The sequence below is a fragment of the Lepus europaeus genome, chromosome 10, assembly GCF_033115175.1.
Source record: "Lepus europaeus isolate LE1 chromosome 10, mLepTim1.pri, whole genome shotgun sequence".
Classification (NCBI taxonomy): domain Eukaryota; kingdom Metazoa; phylum Chordata; class Mammalia; order Lagomorpha; family Leporidae; genus Lepus; species Lepus europaeus.
Window position 1 is genome coordinate 114001076 of NC_084836.1, and position 19866 is coordinate 114020941.

General features: G+C 56.5%; 1 protein-coding gene across 1 annotated transcript in view; it reads right to left on the reverse strand.

The window, feature by feature from the left end:
• Positions 1 to 19866, reverse strand: part of PREX1 (phosphatidylinositol-3,4,5-trisphosphate dependent Rac exchange factor 1) — a 162961-nt gene that overhangs the window by 55693 nt on the left and 87402 nt on the right. The window contains exon 6 of the mRNA XM_062204324.1: positions 6758 to 6919. Within this exon, the coding sequence (XP_062060308.1) occupies positions 6758 to 6919 (162 nt within the window). The remainder of the gene's footprint in view (positions 1 to 6757; positions 6920 to 19866) is intronic.

Sequence of the window (19866 nt, forward strand, 5' to 3'; positions counted from 1 at the left end):
CCACGAGGGCCTTTCTGGAGCTCTGAGAGGACAAAGGTGAGGACAGGAAGATCCCAAAACCCCAGGAGCAAGGAAGCTGAGCAGCGTCTCTGGCAGGCACTGAACACCAACGGGGGTGGCTCCCAAATCCACGCCCCTCTTCTGACACCTTGGGGAGCAGGGTTATAGCTGAACCTGGCAGACCCAACCACACATGTCCCAGCCTCCCTTGTACCACGCAGGGTCACGTTATCATCCATGTGCCCACTGCCATGCGCCCACCCTGAAGAAGCTGGCTCTATCTACTTCCTCCCCTTCCTCTTTCCACAGGCTGCAGAGGGCCATGGTGGGGGCCTAGGTGCCGGCAGCAGATGGTGGGGGGGGGGGGGCTGGGAGAAACCCTGAGGAAGCGGCGCTGCCCCGTCCGGCCTGACCGTCCAGCCCCCCCACCCCCTGCCCTGCTAATGACAGCGTTCTCACTGGAACGGCAGCACCTCCTCCACACGGCAGTCCTTCGATGCCTTCACTCAAGGAGACAGGAGTGCAGGGGCAGGCATTGGGCACAGTGTTTCAGATGCTGGCTGGGACTCCAGCAGCCCACGCCGCAGTGCCTAGACCAGAGCCCCAGGACCTGCTGCTGACTCCGGCTTCCTGCTCCTGTGCGCCCTGGGAGGCAGTGGCGATGGCAGTGGTTGGGTTCCTGCCACCCACATAGACAACCTGCACTGACTTCCTGGTCACTGGCTTCAGCCTCCTGGCCACTGCAGGCATTTCGGGATTCTCTGCCCCTCCCCCCACTCTTCTCTGGCTCTCAAATAAATAAATATGAACATAAAAGAAAAAGATGAGGCCAGCGCCATGGCTCAATTGGCTAATCCTCCACCTGCGGCACCAGCACCCCGGATTCTAGTCCCAGTTGGGGCACTGGATTTTGTCCCAGTTGCTCTTCTTCCGGTCCAGCTCTCTGCTGTGGCCCGGGAAGGCGGTGGAGGATGGCCCAAGTGCTTGGGCCCTGCACCTGCATGGGAGACCAGGAGGAAGCACCTGGCTCCTGGCTTCGGATCGGCGCAGCGCGTGGGCCATAGCAGCCATTTGGGGAGTGAACCAACGGAAAAAGGAAGACCTTTCTGTCTGTCTCTCTCTCTCTCACTGTCTAACTCTGCCTGTCAAAAAAAAAAAAAAAAAAAAAAAAAGGAAAAGATGAGGCTCTAGGCCATCAATGGGTAGAGTGGCGCCTCTGACATTCAGGCTCAAGGTCAATGATGTAAAAGCAGTGAAGTGGTGCCTCAAGGGAGATTCATGCAACAGATGTGCAGATTATAAGGCAGAGAGGAGGGGTGATGTCATCCCTGCCTGGAAATGAACTTGGGGATGAGAGGGGATGATCACCCCCAGCATCTCCTTCCCCAAACACCCAACACACAGAACCAACATGGAATCGAGGCTCACTTCATTGTTTCTGAGACTCAGGAAGAGCCTTGGTTTGAGCAACTAAGAAAACAGGTTGCCTGCTAACTGCCCACCATGGCATGGTCTCTCTTGTTGCAGTGGAAGCTGGTTTGCTCTGTGTCCATGGTCCACGTGGGGATGGCAAAGCCATTCACCCAACAGGGCCAGGGTCCCAGGACAGCTCCTCCCTTGTGGGTCAAGAACAGTGTAGCTCAGAGCAGGAGCCTGAGCCCAGTCACAGAAATCTTGGCATTCAGGGCACAGACTGAACGTGCCACTGGCAGACCTCTGATTGCCACAGTGCAGGGACCAGCAAGGCGGTGAGCCTGCTGCACAGAGACTTAGCGCTGCCAAGGTGAGCCCCCCAGGACCCCAGCATCCCCTCAAACAGGCAAACGTGAGGCCTCGGGTGGCTAAGCTCCAAGCGTGGCCTAAGGGCCAGCTCCAGGAGACAGCCTGCAGCCGTGCCTCCCTTTCTCCTTGCCTCCCCCTGCTCACACCAGCGCTCCAGACTCCGGCTGGGGAAATGAGCTGCTTCTGTAAGGATCTGGTCCCTGGCACGGCTGCAGAGCCCTAAGGTCACACAGCCCTGGCCCTGCACCTGCTGCCAAGGCTACCGTGGAGGAGGGAGAGGAGCCTGTTCTTCCGGGGAAGCTGCCTCCCTGGCCTTGGCCGAGGACCACTCAGTAGACTACACCTGAAACGCCGAGCACGCTACAGGGAGCTGGCTGTCCATCCCACTGGGACCCTCAGTCTCCCTGGAGTCCCTGAACCCGGGTCCAGGACGGCGCCCAGGATCAGGCACACAGGGAAGACGCTGAGCCCACTGGAGGGCCCCTTCCAGAGCCACACACTTGGCCACCAGAAGTCATCACAGTCAGAGATGATGACAGCTCACAGCTCAGAGGCACACGCAGGGCTTACGGCATGCCGGGTGCTGCTCTAAGCTGCGCACACGAGCTCAGCTCATCCTTACATGGCTTTACAGACGAGGAAACTGAGGCACACAGGGGTGAAAGGAACCTGCTTTCCAGGGAGCCAGGTGGGATGTGGACCCGGACAGGCTGGCCCTCTCCCCCACCCACAAACCTCCTCCCCAGGGCACCCCTGAGCAGATCTCTCAGCAACCCTCAGTCCAGAGCAGGGTCTCCAAGGGGCAGAAGCCCGCTGGGAGCCCGAGGCACTGCTGGGCAGGTGAGAAGAAACTGGGAAAACAGGCAGACTCCTCTGCTCCTGGCTCTGCTTGCCTCTCTCCTAGGTCCTCTACTCTTGGCTCGCGGCTGAGCCTCTCTTAACGCTGGGCTTCCAGACGCAGCATGGGGAGGGCGTCTCGTTCCTTTTTTTCTATTAAGGACACATATTTTTGGTGGCTGGTGCTGTGGTGTAGGAGGTAAAGCCGCTACCTGCAATGCCAGCATCTCATATGGGTGCCAATTTCTGTTCTGGCTGCTCCACTTCTGATCCAGCTCCCTGCTGATGGCAGGGAAAAGTGCTTAAAAGTTATTACATATAATCCTAAAAGTCAAATAGTTACAAGATGGGCATTTGCCACAGTGCTTCAGCTGCCACTTAGGGAGCCCAAGTCCCACATTAAAGCTCCCAGTTTGAGTCCTCACTCCGCTTCCAGTCCAGCTTCCTGCTAATGCACACCTTGGGAGGCAGCACATGATGGCCCAAGTACTTGGGAAAGTAGCAGAGGATGACCCAAGTGCTTGGGCCCCTGCACCCAGGTGGGAGACCTGGAAGAAGCTCCTGGCTTCAGATCAGCCCAGCTCCAGCTATTGTGGCCATTTGGGAAGTGAACCAGCAGACAGAAGTGCTCACTCTCTCGCTCTCTCTCTCTCTCTCTGTAACTTTGACTTTCCAATAAATACATAAACCTTAAAAAATAAGCCCTTCTTCCCAGCTGTGGTTCAAGGGCTCTGCCCCTGGAGCATGCCCTGCCAGGGTGGGGCCAGGCCACACTGGGTGCACTCCCACCGACACTGCTTAGGGTAGCACAGAGATCTGTGCCTGTTGCTCCCTGCTGGGCCCTGAGCGTATCCTCAGCTCTAAGCATAATGTAGGCATCAGCTCCCAGTCCTCAAGTCACCCATGGGGGGGGGGGGGGCTTCTGCCATGATCAGGACCTTTCAGACAGGGAAACCGAGGCAGGGACTCTCCATGCAGATGGGGGGGGGGGGGCTGGCTCATTCACTCACTTCCAAGGTATTACATCATAATGCCCTTTTCTTGTGCTCGGTCAACCAGATTTGTGGATTAACTTATCTGGTTTTAACTAAACCAGTTTCATGATCAAAAGAAGGCAAGTGGCTTAGAAAGGATCAGGCGGAAAAAAAAAAAAAAAAAAACGGTTGGGATCAGCCTGAGAAGGATGTGTGCCGGGGCCGAGAGCAAGGCAGCGGCTAGGAGGGGACACCCCCACCCCAGTGCCTGACTGACCACCCCCTCAGAGATGACAACCATTCCCCAGGCCACAAGGTCAAAGAAGATTCAGAACCATCCAGAAGAGTCTCTGACGTGAGCCTGTGGGAGGCTGCCACTCACCTAAATCACACTGTCCTCAGAGGCTGTGACACTGAGCCTCACGTAAACACCGCTTCTTCCCAGCTGCATCCTATTATTTCCCCAGGTCACCCTGGGGACCAAAGTGTACACAGAAACCTTTCCACCTCATGGAAAACCATTTCACATTTTCCATTCATGGTCCACATCTCAATTTTATCCTCCAAAGACCAGCAGCAGGGGCGGGCATTTAGTCTAGTGGCTCACATGCAGGTGGGACACCCGCAACCAGCATCTCGGTGCCCGAGTTTGGTTCCCGGCTCCGGCTCTTCACTCCAGCTCTCTGCTAATGCAGACCCTGGGAGGCAGCAGTGACTGCTCAAGTGACTGGGTTCCTGCCACCTCCACGGGAGACCAGGACTGAGTTCCAAGCTTCCAGTTTCAGCCCAGACTAGTCCTAACTGTTGTGAGCATTGGGGGAGAAAATCAAGAGATGGGGGCACTGTCTGCCCACTGACCCACACCCCACCCTCCTGCCTCACAAGTAAATACATTAAAAAAAAAGAAAAGAAACCTTAAATGACACCAGGAGATAACTACAGAGATGTGATCACTAAAATTAAACAAATAGAAAGAAGTTAGGCCCAGAGGGCAGGACAGCCTTGCAAGGCCTCCAAGCCCATTCTCTGCGCCTCAGTTTCCAGGTGACAACAGCACCTCCTCACGGTAGTGGAAGAAGCATGCAGCAGGCGCTCCATAATGGCCAGCAACCCCCACTCTGGGTCACTTATTTCCCGAGACTATCAGAAACAAAGATGCAAGCCACAGACTTCTCCGACTACAGATTCTCAGGGTCAGAAAGGGCCCCCAGGTCCCTGCTCAGAAGGAAGCCTTTAGAAATCACTCCTGCTCCAGCCACCAGGGAGCTTGCCCGACACCCTCCCTGCAGGGGGCCGCGTGACCGATTTCTAGTCCAGACGAGGGCCGAGAAACTCTCTGCCTTCCAAAAGGGCAGCTCAGCTCTTCCCTTTGAGAGAAGAGAGAGCCAGGTAATTTATGTGAGCTGTTCTTTTCACTCTGGCTGCCAGGAAGCTCAAAGCCATAGATGCTTTAATGAGTCAACTGTACTTGGTCTTGAGGTTCCAGTGGCCGTGTGATCTGCTTCTGGCCATTGAGATGAAAGGGGAAGTCCCCTGGGGGCTTCTGGTAAAGGTTTTCCCCCCACAGAGAGGAGATCTCCCTCCCCTGGCCCTGGCCATATCCCTGTCTCCTGCAATTCTGAACCCAAGATGTCTGGAGCTGTGTGTGGCCTTTGTGGAGTTGGGTGAAAAAAGCCAGACAGATCATGAAGAGACCCATCCAGAGCTGACACCATGAGGCTGAGAAGCAAGCCCTTAGAGGCCGCTGCCTGGCTGATAGCCCCGTGTCTCAACAGCGCCCACGGCAGGGAATGGAAAGCAGGCTCTGTATAAGCAGAAAGGAACAGGGGGCTGGCTCCACGGCTGAGGGGGCCAGATGGGCTGGAACCCAGGCTGGGCCTCCCAGAAGACCAAGGACACTGCAGAACTGGCCACCAGGGGAGCCACTGCCAGGAAAAGGAAAATCGGAACCCTCCGGGTCTGGCTCACACCCCTGGACATCCGGGCATTCAGCAGCTGTGGTCTTACCTGTCAGCCACCACGCCATCCATGCCTGCTAAACATGGACCACCCACCACGACAAAGAAGGGGCACCATGTGCACGGGGAGGCCTGTGCATGGGGGTCACGACCCTTGCAAAGCCGGACCCAGGACTCGCTGATGCCAGCACAGGAAGTCAGCCTCGACCAGGGGTGTGCTTGGCTACAGAAGCCCAGTCCCGCCTTCCAGATCTCCAGCAGCTGCACCTGATCTTGGCCACACCCCAAATCACATCCCAAACCCAAGCTGCAAGGACATCTGGGAGAACATGGCTCCTTGGCATAAGAGGGGAAGGGGGAGACATGCCCAGGGCCCAGCCCCCTCCCCACCTCACCCCTGAACACAGGCCCTCCTCCCCTCTGCAGCAAAGCCCCCACTTCACAGCGACAGGTGTCATAGGATTCCCAGTACACAGATGAGAGTGCAAACCCCCAAGGGCCCTCCATGGTCAGAAAAGCCCCAGATGACCAGTGTGCCAGTCCGTGCCCGAGGGCCTCTCATCTCCGCACATCTCCCAGCCCAGCTGTGTTTACTCAGCTACTGATGTTTTTATTTATTCAGATTTTCCCATTTCCTTCTACAGAGTCACAGGAAGCCGCTAATAACCTAAGGAATGCGTGGGGGTAAAACGGACAAATTACATGAAGCCCAGAGATCCCGGGAATCGCACCCCCAGTGGGGCCCACCTTCACTGTGGCTGCTGAGTGCCGGGCAGAGGTGAGGACGACGCAGTTCAGAGAAGTGAAGAAGCTGCTGCCGGCCACCTGGCGAGGCAGCGTCGGAGCCAGAAGCTCGTCCTGAGTGCACCCCTCAGTGCCGCCCTTGACCTTGAAGTCAAGGCTCAAAGGTCTGTTCTCAATAGGCAATGTGGAGAACCAGCGGGGAGCAACAGGGAGTGGTGAGGACTAAGGAGAAGCGGGGGCCCGGTGGCTGTGGCCATGGGACATGGGACTGAGTCACCAAGTTTCCAGGGGAGACCTGAAACCTGGATTCTTAGGTGGATTCAAGTGGAAAATCATTAAAGTGAGGTTTTGCCAACACAACACAGGCCAAACAAAATGCACAGCAGACCCTGGATCTGGCCCCCTGTGCCCTTGCGCCCACCCCCTGTCCCAGCCCGAGGGCCCCTTGTGCCCTGGACGCACCTCCCAGCCCTCGATGTGTGACTGCAGCTGCTCCAGGGCCTCTAGCTTCTCCATCTGCCGCTTGGTCTCATTGATGTTGGAGCACACGGTCTTCATGGCCTGCAGGGCGCTCTGGACTGCGGGGTGGTCCGGGTGCTTCCCAGGCGTCCTCTTGGCCAGCTCCTAGGGCACATGAAGGGGTGGAAAGAAGAGATATCAACCCAGAGCAGGCCCAGCTGCCACGCGCCCAACCTGGAACCAAACCTCAGCTCTGCTACACAGAAGCTGTCTAACCTGGGGCTGGGGTATAACCCTCATCCATTCTTTCATTCAGTCAGTCCCCTCCTCCACAGCAGGCAGTGTTCTAGGGCCTGTGGACAAAATGATCAACCAAATTCCTCACTTGGTGGATATGGCAGTCCCATGAAAATGAGGCAAAATAAATTCCATTAAATACAACATAAGCAGTGATAAATGCCATAAAGGCAAATCAGAATGAGGGGCGAGGGACATGCTATTTAAATAGGGAGGTCACAGAGAGGGACCCCTGCAGGCATCTGAGGGAAGAGCTTGCCAGGTACTGGGAACAGCAGGGGCAAAGAGCCTGGGGTGGGAGCATGTGCACGACCCTGAGGCAGAAGCCCCCAGCACTCTTTATTCTTGGTGGAGCTGGGAGGTTCGCCCCCCGCCCCCGCCTCAGCTCCTCCTACACTCCTGGGCACTGCAGTTCAGTGCATCCCTCAGGGCCACCAATGCCACAGGTCAGCAACACCATGACCCAGATGGCTTCCCTTCTCGGTCTGACTGCCCAAGCTCAGCATTAGGGGTGGGGAACTGAAACCAAGCAGTACCTGGCAGACTCGCAGCTGGGTCCCACTCTGGGCCAAGTACTGGCTCTGGTGTCTCGGATCACAGGGGAGGGACCACTCCCCCATCTTGAGCTCCATAACGGAGGACCTCTTCCTACCCCCCAGGCCTCTGCACTTGCTGCTCCACTACCAACACATGGTTACCTGAGCTACTTAGGGATGCTCCAGTTTTGCGCGAGGCCAGGCACACAGAGCCAAGGAAAAGACCTGCGAGGCCAGCAACACGTCCTCACATCCAGGCTCAGTTCATTTTCAACAAGGACGCCAAGGCCACTGAAGGGAGAGGGATCAGTCTCCCCACAAATGGCACTGGGGCAGCCACACAGCCATGCTGCGTGGAATACGGTCGGATCCCTCCCTCACTCCGTACACAAACACTAACTCAAAAGGGATCACCGACCTGAGCAGTAAAAGCTGAAACTGCGAAACATTAGGAGAAAATGCAGGAGTGAGGTCTCTGTGACTGTAGGTTAGGCAGAGCATTCTTGGACACAACACCAAAAGCACAAGCAACTAAACAAATATGTCAAAACACACACTGGACTGCGCTGAAATTCAAAACTTCCACGCTTCGAGTGCTTCAACACTATCAGAAACATGAAAACGTGGCCACAAAATGTAATAGTGTAACTTACTATCTGATGAGGGATTTGTAAACAGAATACAGAAAGATCTCTTAGAACTTAACAAAAGGATGCATTCTCCGGGGATAGGCACTGTGTGACAGCAGGTTAAGCTGCTACTTTTGATGGCCACATCCCCCATTGGAGCACTGGTTTGAGTCTCAGCTCTGTCAGTTCCAATCCTGGGAGGCAACAGATGATGGCCCAGGGACTTGAGCCCTTGCCATCCATGTGGAAGACCCAAATGGAGTTCCTGGCTCCTGGCTTCAGCTTGGCCCAGCACCAGCTGCTGTAGCCACTTGGAAGCAGATGGAAGATGTCTCTCCCTCTCTCTGTCTCTTTCTATCACCCTCCCTTTGAAGTAGGTGAAAATAAACGAATCTTTAAAAAGATGAATAATCCAATTCAAAACAGCCAAAGGATCTGAACGAACAATTCTCCAAAGAAGACAGACAATCGGCCAATAAACAAACGAAACAATGCTCCACGTGGGCTGGCAATGGGGCAACACCAAAGTCAGGACAAGATCCTGCTTCTCCCCGGCTGGAACGCTGCTGTCAGGAAGGCAAACAGTGACCAGCACTGGTGAGAATGCAGAGAGGGCAACAGCTTTAGGAACCAGTTTGCAAGTCCCTGGCAACACCCTGAACAAGCCCTCCTCGAAGCCAGGTACGTTAGAGTTATATAGGTCTGGCCAGCGCCGCGGCTCAATAGGCTAATCCTCCGCCTGCGGCGCAGGCATCACAGGTTCTAGTCTTGATCGGGGCGCCAGATTCTGTTCTGGTTGCTCCTCTTCCAGTCCAGCTCTCTGCTATGGCCAGGGAGTGCAGTAGAGGATGGCCCAAGTGCTTAGGCCCTGTACCCGCAAGGGAGACCAGGAGAAACACCTGGCTTCTGGCTACAGATCAGCGCGGTGTGCTGGCCACAGCACGCCGGCCGCAGTGGCCATTGTGGGGTGAACCAATGGAAAAAGGAAGGCCTTTGTCTCTGTCTCTCTCTCTCACTGTCCACTCTGCCTGTCAAAATATAATAAAAATTTTAAAAAATAGAGTTATATAGGTCTGTGTGTTTTCTTTCTTTCTTTTTCTAAGATTTATTTATTTGAAAATCAGAATTAAAAAGAGGAAGTGACATACAAAGGGGGGGCGGGTCTTCCATCTGCTGGTTCACTCCCCAGATGGCCACAACAGCTAGTGCTGGAGCCAGGCTGAAGCCAGGAGCCGGGAGCTTCTTCCTAGTCTCCTACATAGATGTAGGAGCCCAAGCACTTGGGCCATCTTCCACTGCTTTCCCAGTCCATTAGCAAAGAGCTGGATCAGAAGTGGAGCAGCCAGGACTAGAACCAGCACCCATATGGAACGGCGGTGTTGCAGGCAGCGACTTTACCCACTACACCACAGCGCCGGCCCCCACAGCTGTTTTCATGTAGATGTTCTCTACATACACACAACACCCCGCTGCTTCAGCCTGCTTGGGTGGGGTTTTTCATCTCTTCTACTGGCAAGAGTCCCCACTGATTCATAGTCTCCGAGTCGTTAGGGATCCTTAAAGCAGCCCAGTCTGTCTCAGACAAGCATAGAATGTGAACAGCTTCAAAGCCAATGGGAGCTTGAGCTGCACCAGCAAAGGGCTACTCTGTAAAAGCAGGGAGGTGAGAAGACTCTGACCAATTCAGGCCGGACACCCGGTCTTAGGGGGTCAGAACAGCTGGGTTCTGAGTGTTCTGAGGAGGCAGAAGACGGTGTTAGGAGACCCTGGAATCCACATGCGGAGGGAGACAGCCACAGGAACTCACGGCACTCAGCCCAACGAACAGCAGCTGCGGGAGCTGCCCACCAAGCAACAGGGAACAGGAAGCCCACAGGACGTGCAAGGCCCCTGGGCCCACCATGCACCAACGCAGGAGGTGTCTCTCTCTCTCTGCCACTCTGCCTGGCAGCAAAGTCACCAACTGAGACACCTGCATCCCCATTCGGAGAACCAGGGTCCGAGTCGAGCCTCCAGTCCCTGCTGCTACAGACCCCGGGAGACAGTGGCAATGGCTCAGGAACCTGAGTCCCTGCCCCGTACACAGGAGGCCTGGATTGAGTTCAAGGTTCCTGCTTCAGCCTCCCCACCCCAGCCATCAAGGGCATCTGGGGAGTGAACTAGCAGGTGGGAACTCTCTCTGCCTCTCTAATTAATAAATGTTTTCCATCTGCAAGTGTCAGGACACACAAAACCACGGCATCCATCAGCAGCATCACTCCCACAGCAGTGAGAGCTCAACTGCTCACATCCTCTGCAGAGTACGGACACAGCAGAGCAGTCATGGTGATGGCCATACCAGCCGGGGGCCGCGCTCTGCTCTGCACCCATCAAGGTGCTACGTCCCAGACCAGCCCACACCCCGCGAGGCCGGCACCATTATCCCTGCTCGGGCTGAGGGGAGCGCTTCAACAACTTCGTGGAAAAGCGGAACTAAAAGGTGACTTTATTTTCACACCAAACAAACTGTTTTGGAAATCCATGCAGAGCTTTTCTATAATATGCATTTTCCATCAATTTCAAAAATGTTTTTACCAAAATAAATGTTATCTATTTTTTTTAAAAAATTATTATTTATTTGAAAGGCAGAGTGCCAGAGAAAGAGAGTCCTTCCATCCACTGGTTCACTCCGCAAATGGCTGCAATGGCCAGGGCTGGGCCAGACGGAAGCCTGGAGTTTCTCCTGGTCTCCCACATGGGTGGCAGAGGTCCAAGCACTTGGGCCATCCTCCACTGCTCTCCCAGGCCATTAGCAGGGAGCTGGATCGGAATGGAGCAGCTCTCCCATATGGGATGCCTGCATTGCAAGGGGCAGCCTGACCTGCTGCGCCACAATGCAGCTGCCAAAATAAATTACCCTTTCTGAAGTACCTTTGCATCGGAGGGAACTGAGTCCCAAAGAGGTCACGGTCTCTTGCCCAGGGCCACAGAGACAGAAGGCGGGGCTTGGGAGACACTGGCCACATGTGCAAGCCCTCCGGGGCTAGTAACCGCCGAAATGAACAGTGACAGAACTAAGCTCCCAGAACACAAAATGTGAGCAGGGCCGGCCCTGGAAGGGAGCAGGCACTGGGGCCTCCTTGCCAGGCTCAGCGGAAGCCCTGGACAGAGCCAGGCTGGGCCTTCCCCAGCTCCGCTCCCTCCAGCCCACGCAGTGTGGCGAGCCAGGATCCAGGCAAAGGCTTTCTAGAAGGAAAGACATCAGAGCACCTGGGCCTCCGCATTTCCCTGAGTCCCAGGTACCAGGAGGGGCCCATCTCACCCACAAAGGTGCGGTCCATGTCCTTGCAAGGCCGACAGAGCGGCCAGGGAACCCAGGGCCTCACGTCCAGGCCAAACCAAGCAACAAACACACGTGGCTGCAGGCAGCTCCTCCTGCTGCTCAGCCGGGCTAGCAGCCCCTAGAAGGACCGCAGGAGGCACATAGGGCCTGGGGAGGACGCCCAGCAGAGACCACCGAGACCAAGGAGGCTGCCCCAGCCCCGCCCCCAGGTCCACTGGTCACCTCAGCCAGAGCCGCCAAGTCCCAGTCTCAGCAAGGAGCAGGTGGGACCCTGAGCTGACCTGGGGCCTTCAGACTGGGACCTGCAGACAGAACGCAAGGAAAGACGCACTCTCCTGGCCCTGGGGGCTGTGCCCTGGTCAGACACAGGCCTGACCTCAAGACTACGGGAAAGCAGTTTCCTGCGCATAAAGCCAGCATGGAGGAGAGCAGAAGGCAGTGTCACTGGAGCCCCGGGATGCAGCTAAGCCTGAAGTCACAGCCACCCGGGACTTTCCTGCTCTTTCTTGAATGTGCAAATTTAAATTAGGTTCTCAAAGGTCACAACCACAATGAATTTGGATTTGTCCCTGGCAAGCAGAAGCCCAAGAAGCTAGGCCCATAAAACACCAGTGAGAAAACAAAGCTGGCTTTGTCACTGAAGATGTGACAAGACCCACTCTGCCCTGTGAGCTGGGGCTGGTGGAGGCCCCAAAGGAGACCTGGGGGTGGGAAAACCCGCCAGCCCCGCAAGGGGGCGGGGCATCACAAAAGGGTCCGGGTCACCAGGGCAGCGCCACTTTGTGGGGGCACCTGGGTCAGCCCCAGTGAGGCACAGATCCTGCCTTGCTCAAGACTCCGCCAGCCCAGCCCAGGAGACCAGCGCCCTCCGGGCCGCACTCACAGCGTGGGTGTCAGTGGGATGCAAACAGAGAGGCGCTGAGGACACCGACCGCCGCATAAAGGAGGCTCAAAAGAGGAAAAGAAAACAAGAAGCGAGAAACATCTGGAAGTCCAAGAAAACCCAGAACAGAGAAGCCACCCAGCACAGCCAAGAAAACCTCCACAACGGCAAGCCCTGGGCAGATTTCATGCAAATATAGTTCCAACTTTAACCCTCTCAGCCCTGCAGCATGTCTAGGAAAATAGCAGCCCCATGGATGAGGACTTAATGGGGGGGGGGGGGGGCAGCACTCAGGGGTCCTGAAGACACCTTCCTTCCCCTGGAATGAGGGACAATGGCGAGGGGCTCGGGCCGGGGGTCTGTGTCCTGACTTCGACAAGGCTCTGCTGTGTGACGCTGGACAAGCCACCTCCCAGCTCCCAGCCTCAGTCCCGTGGCTGTGCACTGTGGCAACTGCACAGGGCTGATGTGACAGCCAGCCTCTGGCATCTCCACCTGACAGTGACAACAGGTGGGGCTGAGCAGTGGCAGCTCCCTTAGACGGGACACACAGTCTTCAGGTCTGCCACAGTCCTCACCCATCCCACCGAGGGATGGCCAGCCCCCTCGCTCACTGCCCGACCCTGCCCGGCAGGTGGCTGTGTCTCTAAAGCCCTGGCTGGCTGTGTCCCCACAGCTGCCCTCCCAGGGAAGGCTCAGCCGGCTCACAGAAAGCTCTACAGCTGCACTGCCACTGCCAGCCTCGGCACGGCCGCAGGAATTCTGAGTGGCAATAGGCATGTGGGCAGCTCATATCCCACAACGAAGGGCCTGGGTTCCAGTCCTAGCTCCACTCCCAATTCCAGCTTCCTGTTGTTGTGCACCCTTGGGTCCCTGTCACCCAGGTGAAAAACCTGGGCTGAGTTCTGGCTCTTGGCTTCAAGCTGGTTGCTATGTAGGCCTTTGGGGAGTGAAACAGCAGACGGATCTGCATCTCTGACTCTCTTCCTTTCAAATAAATAAAATAAATTTTTAGGGACTGACGTTGTGACTCATTGGATTAACTTGTTGCTTGTGACACCAGCTTCCCATATGGACTGCCAATTCAAGTGCCAGCTGCTCTACTTTGATCCAGCTCCCTGCTAACATGCCTGGGAAAGCAGCAGAGGATGCCCCAACTACTCAGGCCCCTGCCATCCATGTAGGAGACCCAGATGGAGTTCTAGGCCCCTAGCTTTGGCCTGGTCCAGCCCCAGCCATTTTGGCCATCTGGGGAGAAAAATCTATGGAAGAAAGATATCTCTCTCTCTCCCTCCCTCCCTCCTTCCTTCTGTGTTGCTCTGCCTTTCAAATAAGTAAATAAATCTTAAAAACTAAATATAAATGCTGTAAAACCTCTTAGAGGTGATGATGGCAGTAGTGGTGGTGATAACAGCTATAAATTCCAATTTAGAGGAAGCAAAAAATAATAAAGAAAGAAGGCGGCTAATAAAACCACCCAAAAGAAAAGGAGAAAAATTATGATCCAAAAAAAGATAAACAGAAATCAGAAAAGAAGATGGGGGAAACCAGGCTCAAACATGGCGAACACACAGCGAACACAGGTGGCCCGCATTCCCCCGCTGGAGGAGCCATCAGGCGAAATGGCAAAATTGTGTTTACCAAAGAAGCACCTAGAAGCTAAGCAAACAGAAAGGCCAACAGGAAGACAGCACAGCGCGCTCTGGAAAACGCCAGTCAAAGGCAACCTCACGTGGTTCCTATTCAGCCTGCAGAGTGGACTTTGAGATGGCAGAACACACACATTAAGTACTTCTGAGCACTCAACAGAGGTCGCCTCCTTACTTCTCATGGTGACTCCTAACTCGGGCGCTGCTTGGCGGAGGGGAACTGAGTCACACACAGCTTTAGTCACGGCTCAAAGAGGCGATGCCACGAAGTGCTGGAGCTGGGATTGGTGACACTGAAAACCACCACAAGGGCCAGCGTGTGGCACCATGGGTTAAGTCACTACCTACAGTGCTGGCATCCCAAACGGTCGCAGGTGCATGCCCCGGCTGCTCCACTTCCAGTCCAGCTCCCTGCTAATGCGCCTGGGAAAGCACTGGAAGATGACCCAAGTGCTTGGGCCCCTGCACCCACACGGGAGACCTGGATGAAGCTCTTGGCTCCTGGCTTCAGCCTGGCTTAGCCCTGGCCATTACAGCCTTTTGGGGAAGGAACCAGTGGATGGAAGATATCTCTAGTTCTTTCTTTCAAATAAATAAATCTTTAAAAACAATCACAGTATCAGAGTGGCTATCATTTACTCTGCAGCCCGTGACATCAGTGTCTCTGTGTTTCCTCATCTGTTATCTCAGCTGGGAGGCAACAGCTGTCCCCGTTTTACAGCTGGGGACATGACAGCACACAGAGGTGCCACAACCTGCCTCAGCCACGTGGCACAGAAGAGGTGGTGCTGGATTTTCTAGATCAGACTCTCAACTGCACCCAGCACAGCAGAAAGAAGGTGGGGAAGAGCCATGGCAAGGGGGATCTGGGAGGGCTCCCTGGGAGATGGCACCTCTGAGCCTGGCTTTGGGAGGAAGAGGTGAGAGCAGGGCCCCACGCCGAGAGGTGGCCCAGCCTTTGCCGCTGACCGCACAGGAAAGAGCCCAAGCAAGGCTGGGGCAGCTGTGGGCAAGGTGTCTGCACTCAGCCCGAGAGGCAGGATGGGGTGGGCGCTGTGGTTGGGGGGTGGGCGAGGCCCAGAGCAGGAGGGGCTGCAGCTAAGAGGTAAAGAGACCGCTGACTTCCTGTGCCCAACAAGACGGAACAACGCCAGATCCCCTGGGGTGGGGCTCAGCTCAGTACCAGGGAGTCAGACAAAAGCTCCAAGGCTATGCCTCAGAGCACAGGGAGTCCTGGGCTCTCCAAGAATGCCGCCTCCCCCAGGGGCTATCCCTGCCTAGGGCCCCCAGAGTCACCATCATTGTCCACCACAGCCAGAGGGACCCCTCTCAGGGCGCCCTCCCTACTCAGAAGGAGCATAAAGACCCACCCACTACAGCCCGAGGCCTCGCAGACCTGGTCACCACCATTTCTGACCTCACTCCCCCCACCCCACCTGCTCTCTGCAGCCCCACAAGCCCTCTTGCTGCTCCTTGAACACACCAGGCCCATTCCTGCCCCAGGGCCTTTGCAACGGATGATCCTTCCAACTGGAAGATTCTTCCCCAGGTATCCACATGGCTCCTGCCCTCACCTTCTTCAGGGCTGTGCTCAAGGTCAGCTTCGCAGTCCAGCCTCCCAGACCACAAACTCTGAGTCACTCCTGGCCCACCCGACTCTTTAGCCTGATATACTGCTTCTCATAGCACCTTTCCCTCTAACGAGCACTGTGTCTTCCTTCGTCTCTTGTCTGTTTCTCCTGGGAACGCTGGCTCCGCAGAGGCAGACTAGGTCATTTTCTGCTCACTTTGCATCTCTAGTATCCAGGACCATGTCTCAGCAATAGCTGGTGGGCAAACAAACGCTATCCTCACTGCTGGACAGCCCAGCAGCCACCGTAGCTCTGTCCTGGACATGGCAAGAACACAGAATGGGAGCTGCAGAGCAGGGCCTTGGCATCGAGGGACCCGCTGTTTTCAAAGTCATCCTCTTTGACCTAACAGCTCCTCGTGTGTCACTGACATGCTCTGGACGTTGTGGGGAACATGCCCTGCCCCAGCTGCCCCCTCCAGCCAGAACCCAGGCCAGCAGCTCCGGGCAATGGGCTTGCTCCAGCCATCCTAGGGAGCTGACCCCCGCAGCACCCACAGATGGACACAGGAGGAGCCAGAGACACAGAGTCTGTGCAGGAACCCAGGGCCATGGCCAGTGCAGCCACTTCGCAAAGATGCTTCCCAGATGCACCACACACACGGTTCTCAGGGCATGGGATGTGCCCTGCCTGGGTCCCCAGCGTTTGACAAGCTTTGAACCAAGCTGACATTTGGACATCAGGAGCTTGCACATAACAGTCCCGACCTCTGGACTTTGGAAACAATTAGCACCATTAGGATGAGTGAGATGAAAAATGAAGCAGCGCTCCAAGGGTTCAGGCCAGAACAGGAGCTGGTGAGAGGCGCTGTGAAGAACACAAAAGCCAGGGGTTGGGGGAGAACCTTAGCTGAGGTGGACAGCAGGACAGCTGAGCAGCAGGAGGCGGGGGCTGACAAAGGCTAAGGGGTGAGCCTCCCTGTCCTGTTGAGTGCAAAGGCCCTGGGGGCAGGAACCAGCGTGTTGTGTTGTGTTCAAGGAACCGCAGGGAGGCAAATGTGGCTGAGCTGTGTGTGGAAGGACGAGAGAAGAGGAGGGGAGGGAAGAAAAGAAGCACGGAGGGGAGGGGCCGGTGCTGTGGTGTAGTGGGCTAAGCCTCTGCCTGTGGCACTGGCATCCTATGTGGGCACCAGTTCATGTCCTGGCTGCTCCTGTGCGGACCCAGCTCTCTGCTGTGGCCTGGGAAAGCAGTGGAGGATGGTCCAACTGCTTGGGTCCTTGTATCCGAATGGGAGACCTGGAGGAAGCTCCTGGCTCCTGGCTTCAGATTGGCCCAGCTCTGGCCATTGCAGCCATTTGGGACGCGAACCAGCAGATGGAAGACCTCTCTCTCTGTCTCTCCTTTTCTCTGTCTGTAAGTCTACCTCTCAAATAAATAAATACAATCTTTAGAAAGGAATAAATGGATGACTACTAACTTCAGAAAGCAGCATGGATGAGACCGCGTGGGGTCTCCCGTGTGGCTGAGGTGGGGGCTGTGCTTTACTCAGTGGCTGTGAGCGCTGGAGGGCTCTGGGGAGATGGGTGCCACGAGTCAACTCAGACTGCAGGGGCCCAGGACAGAGGCGGTGTCCTGCTGGGAGTGGAGGCAGGGCCCAGGAGACAGGCCCAGTGCAGGAAGCACACAGCAAGCTGGCCTCGGGGCGGAGGCTCAGGGGGTAGCCACAAGGACTTCCTTCCAGCCTGGATGTGGGGTGGGCTGGGGAGGAGTGGCCAAGACGACCCCAAGGTCTCCACTGGCAAGCAGAGGAGGGAGGGGTGGTTTACTGAGGGGGGGGCCAGCCATGACAGGAGGCAGGGGGCTGGGGAGGTGAGAGCCCGGTATCTGGCACTGGATGTGTCAGCTGCTGAGTGGCTTGGAGGAAAGGTCTGGGGTCCAGGGCAGAGGGAGAGGCTGACGTCATCTGCACAGAGGCGGAGCCAAAAGCCACGGGGAAGCCCCCGGGAGACCACAGGGATCCAGGGGCAAGTGGAGGCAGCCAAGCTTGGGATTCTGCTCATGAGAAAACCCTTTTGTGAGAAAGGTCCAGAACAGGCCGAGTGGGGGCGGGGAGGGCAGCGGGAAGTGAGTTTTTTCTCGGGGAGAGGAAGCTATTCTCGGCTTATCCTGGTGACAGATGGGGAACTCTGGGGTCAGTCCTTTATTAACGACCTCAGAGCAGACAAGGCCACCAGCGAGTAAGTCTAGACAGAGAACAGGCCAAGGGCCAAGCGAGGGCCACTTGAGTTCAGAGACCTGGGAGATAAGGGAGAGCAGAAGAGCAAGCACAGGTAGCTGGGGAGGCAGGGGGCAAAGGGGGCCGCTGCCCCCTCTGCACAGGCCATGGCCACCGCACTGCCCCCTCCCAGGGGCTCTCATTACACTCCAGGCTTCAATGCCTGGGCACAGGGCCATCTAGTCCACAAGTGTGGCTCCTGAGCCACACCAGCAGCCAGCACACAGCAGGTAGCCCAGCAAGATGCGTGCGCCCCCAGGAGACAGCACGGGGAGCTACGATAGCAGCAGTGGGGGCCCCCTCCAGGGCATCACCCCAAGCCTGAGCCACTCCCCTGGACACTAGTGGGGAAACTCAGCAAGTCTGAAAATACCAACCATCTGGCCCAGGTCGGGCTAAGGAGTCAAAACAGAACGTCCCGGCTATTTTCAGGCAATGTTCAAGTCCAGCTTTCTGGGGCTGTTACCAAATAGGCTTTAGTTCTCTTCCCACCCGAGTCCTTGCCCCATGTGGCCCCGCCACTCGGAGGTCAGCCCCCGCCCCGGGGGTGCCACAGGGACATTGTGACATCATCTTCCACTGAACAGTGACCGCCACAGAGCTGGGGCGGGTGCAGAGCGCCCCTGCGGCCCAGCTGCTTGCCGCTGCAGACACCCGGCTACAGGCCAGAGGCCAGGACACCGAGAGCTCTGCCAGGCAGGAATCCAGGCCCTGCTGGCCCTGCCCCATGGACACAGCTGCAGGCCGGGCAATGTAAACAGCCATGTGGTCAGGACAGCCACCGACGGGCCCCAGCGCCACTTCCTGTGGGCTGCTGCCTCCAGGGGCTGCTGGGCAACTCTGCCCCGTATCTGTCCCCTCCCACCAGAACCCAGAGCCCAGCTGTCCTGGGGACCAAACTCTGGCCCCTGGGGAGATTTGAGCAGAAACAAAAACTACCAGGACCTCCCACCAAGCTCAGCATCCACGCATTCACACAGGCCCAGCCCCACGTGCTGGGGCCCCGGACTGGCCCAAGATCCAGAAGTCTCGGTCCTGAGGCTGGGGGAGAGGGCCCCCACCTTCCTACATCTCCCCTCGGGGACCCAGGAGGCCAGTGTTGCTGCCACCCAAGCTCTTCGGCCATCTTACTACACAAAGTGCTTCCCACAGACATGGTAGCCATCTGGCTGGCAGCAGCACTCTGCCATCAGACTGCTTTAATTATGCTCCTACTGCTTCCCACCACATGGCCTCACTGTGCTGCCTTCTCTCCCAGATGAGGCCAGTGACAGCACCCAAGGACACACGCGCTCATCACAAGCCCCTCCAAGCACAGGAACTGAAGTGAGTTGCCCGAGGCCACAGAGATCGGAAACGACGGAGCCAGCACTCCAACCCAGGGGTCTCCGAGGGCCAGACAGGAAGTACTTCAGTCCCTGCTGGCCACAGCTGCTCTCTGCTGCTGCTCCTGCTCTGTGCGGCTGGCTGCTGTTGTCTGCTTTCCTTACAACCCTTCCAAGAATGTAAACACCACTCTTCGCTCACAGGTTGCACAGAAACTGGAAAAAGGAGGGGTGTGGCCCGTGGACCACAGTTCTGCCACCCCCTCCTAGAAACCACTACAGCATCCCACTCCCTGAACGCTGGCAACTATTGCAGTGTGGAAAGAGCACCAACCAGATCCCACGAACCACACGGCAGCAGGCCCGGGGCCACAGTTCCACCTGGTGCTCCTTCCGCGCTGAGCTGGACACCTGTGCAGGGATCACAGCAGTAGCAAGCACAAGCAGAGGAGGGCCTCTGGGGGCCCTGGGGGGACAAGCAGCAGCTGGTAGGAGCGGGGGCACAGAAAACTGTATCCCCAACGCACACACCCACACACACACACAGGCATGCACACACCATACAGACACACCACACACCATGCACACACCACACAGACACAACACACACCACAGAGATACAACA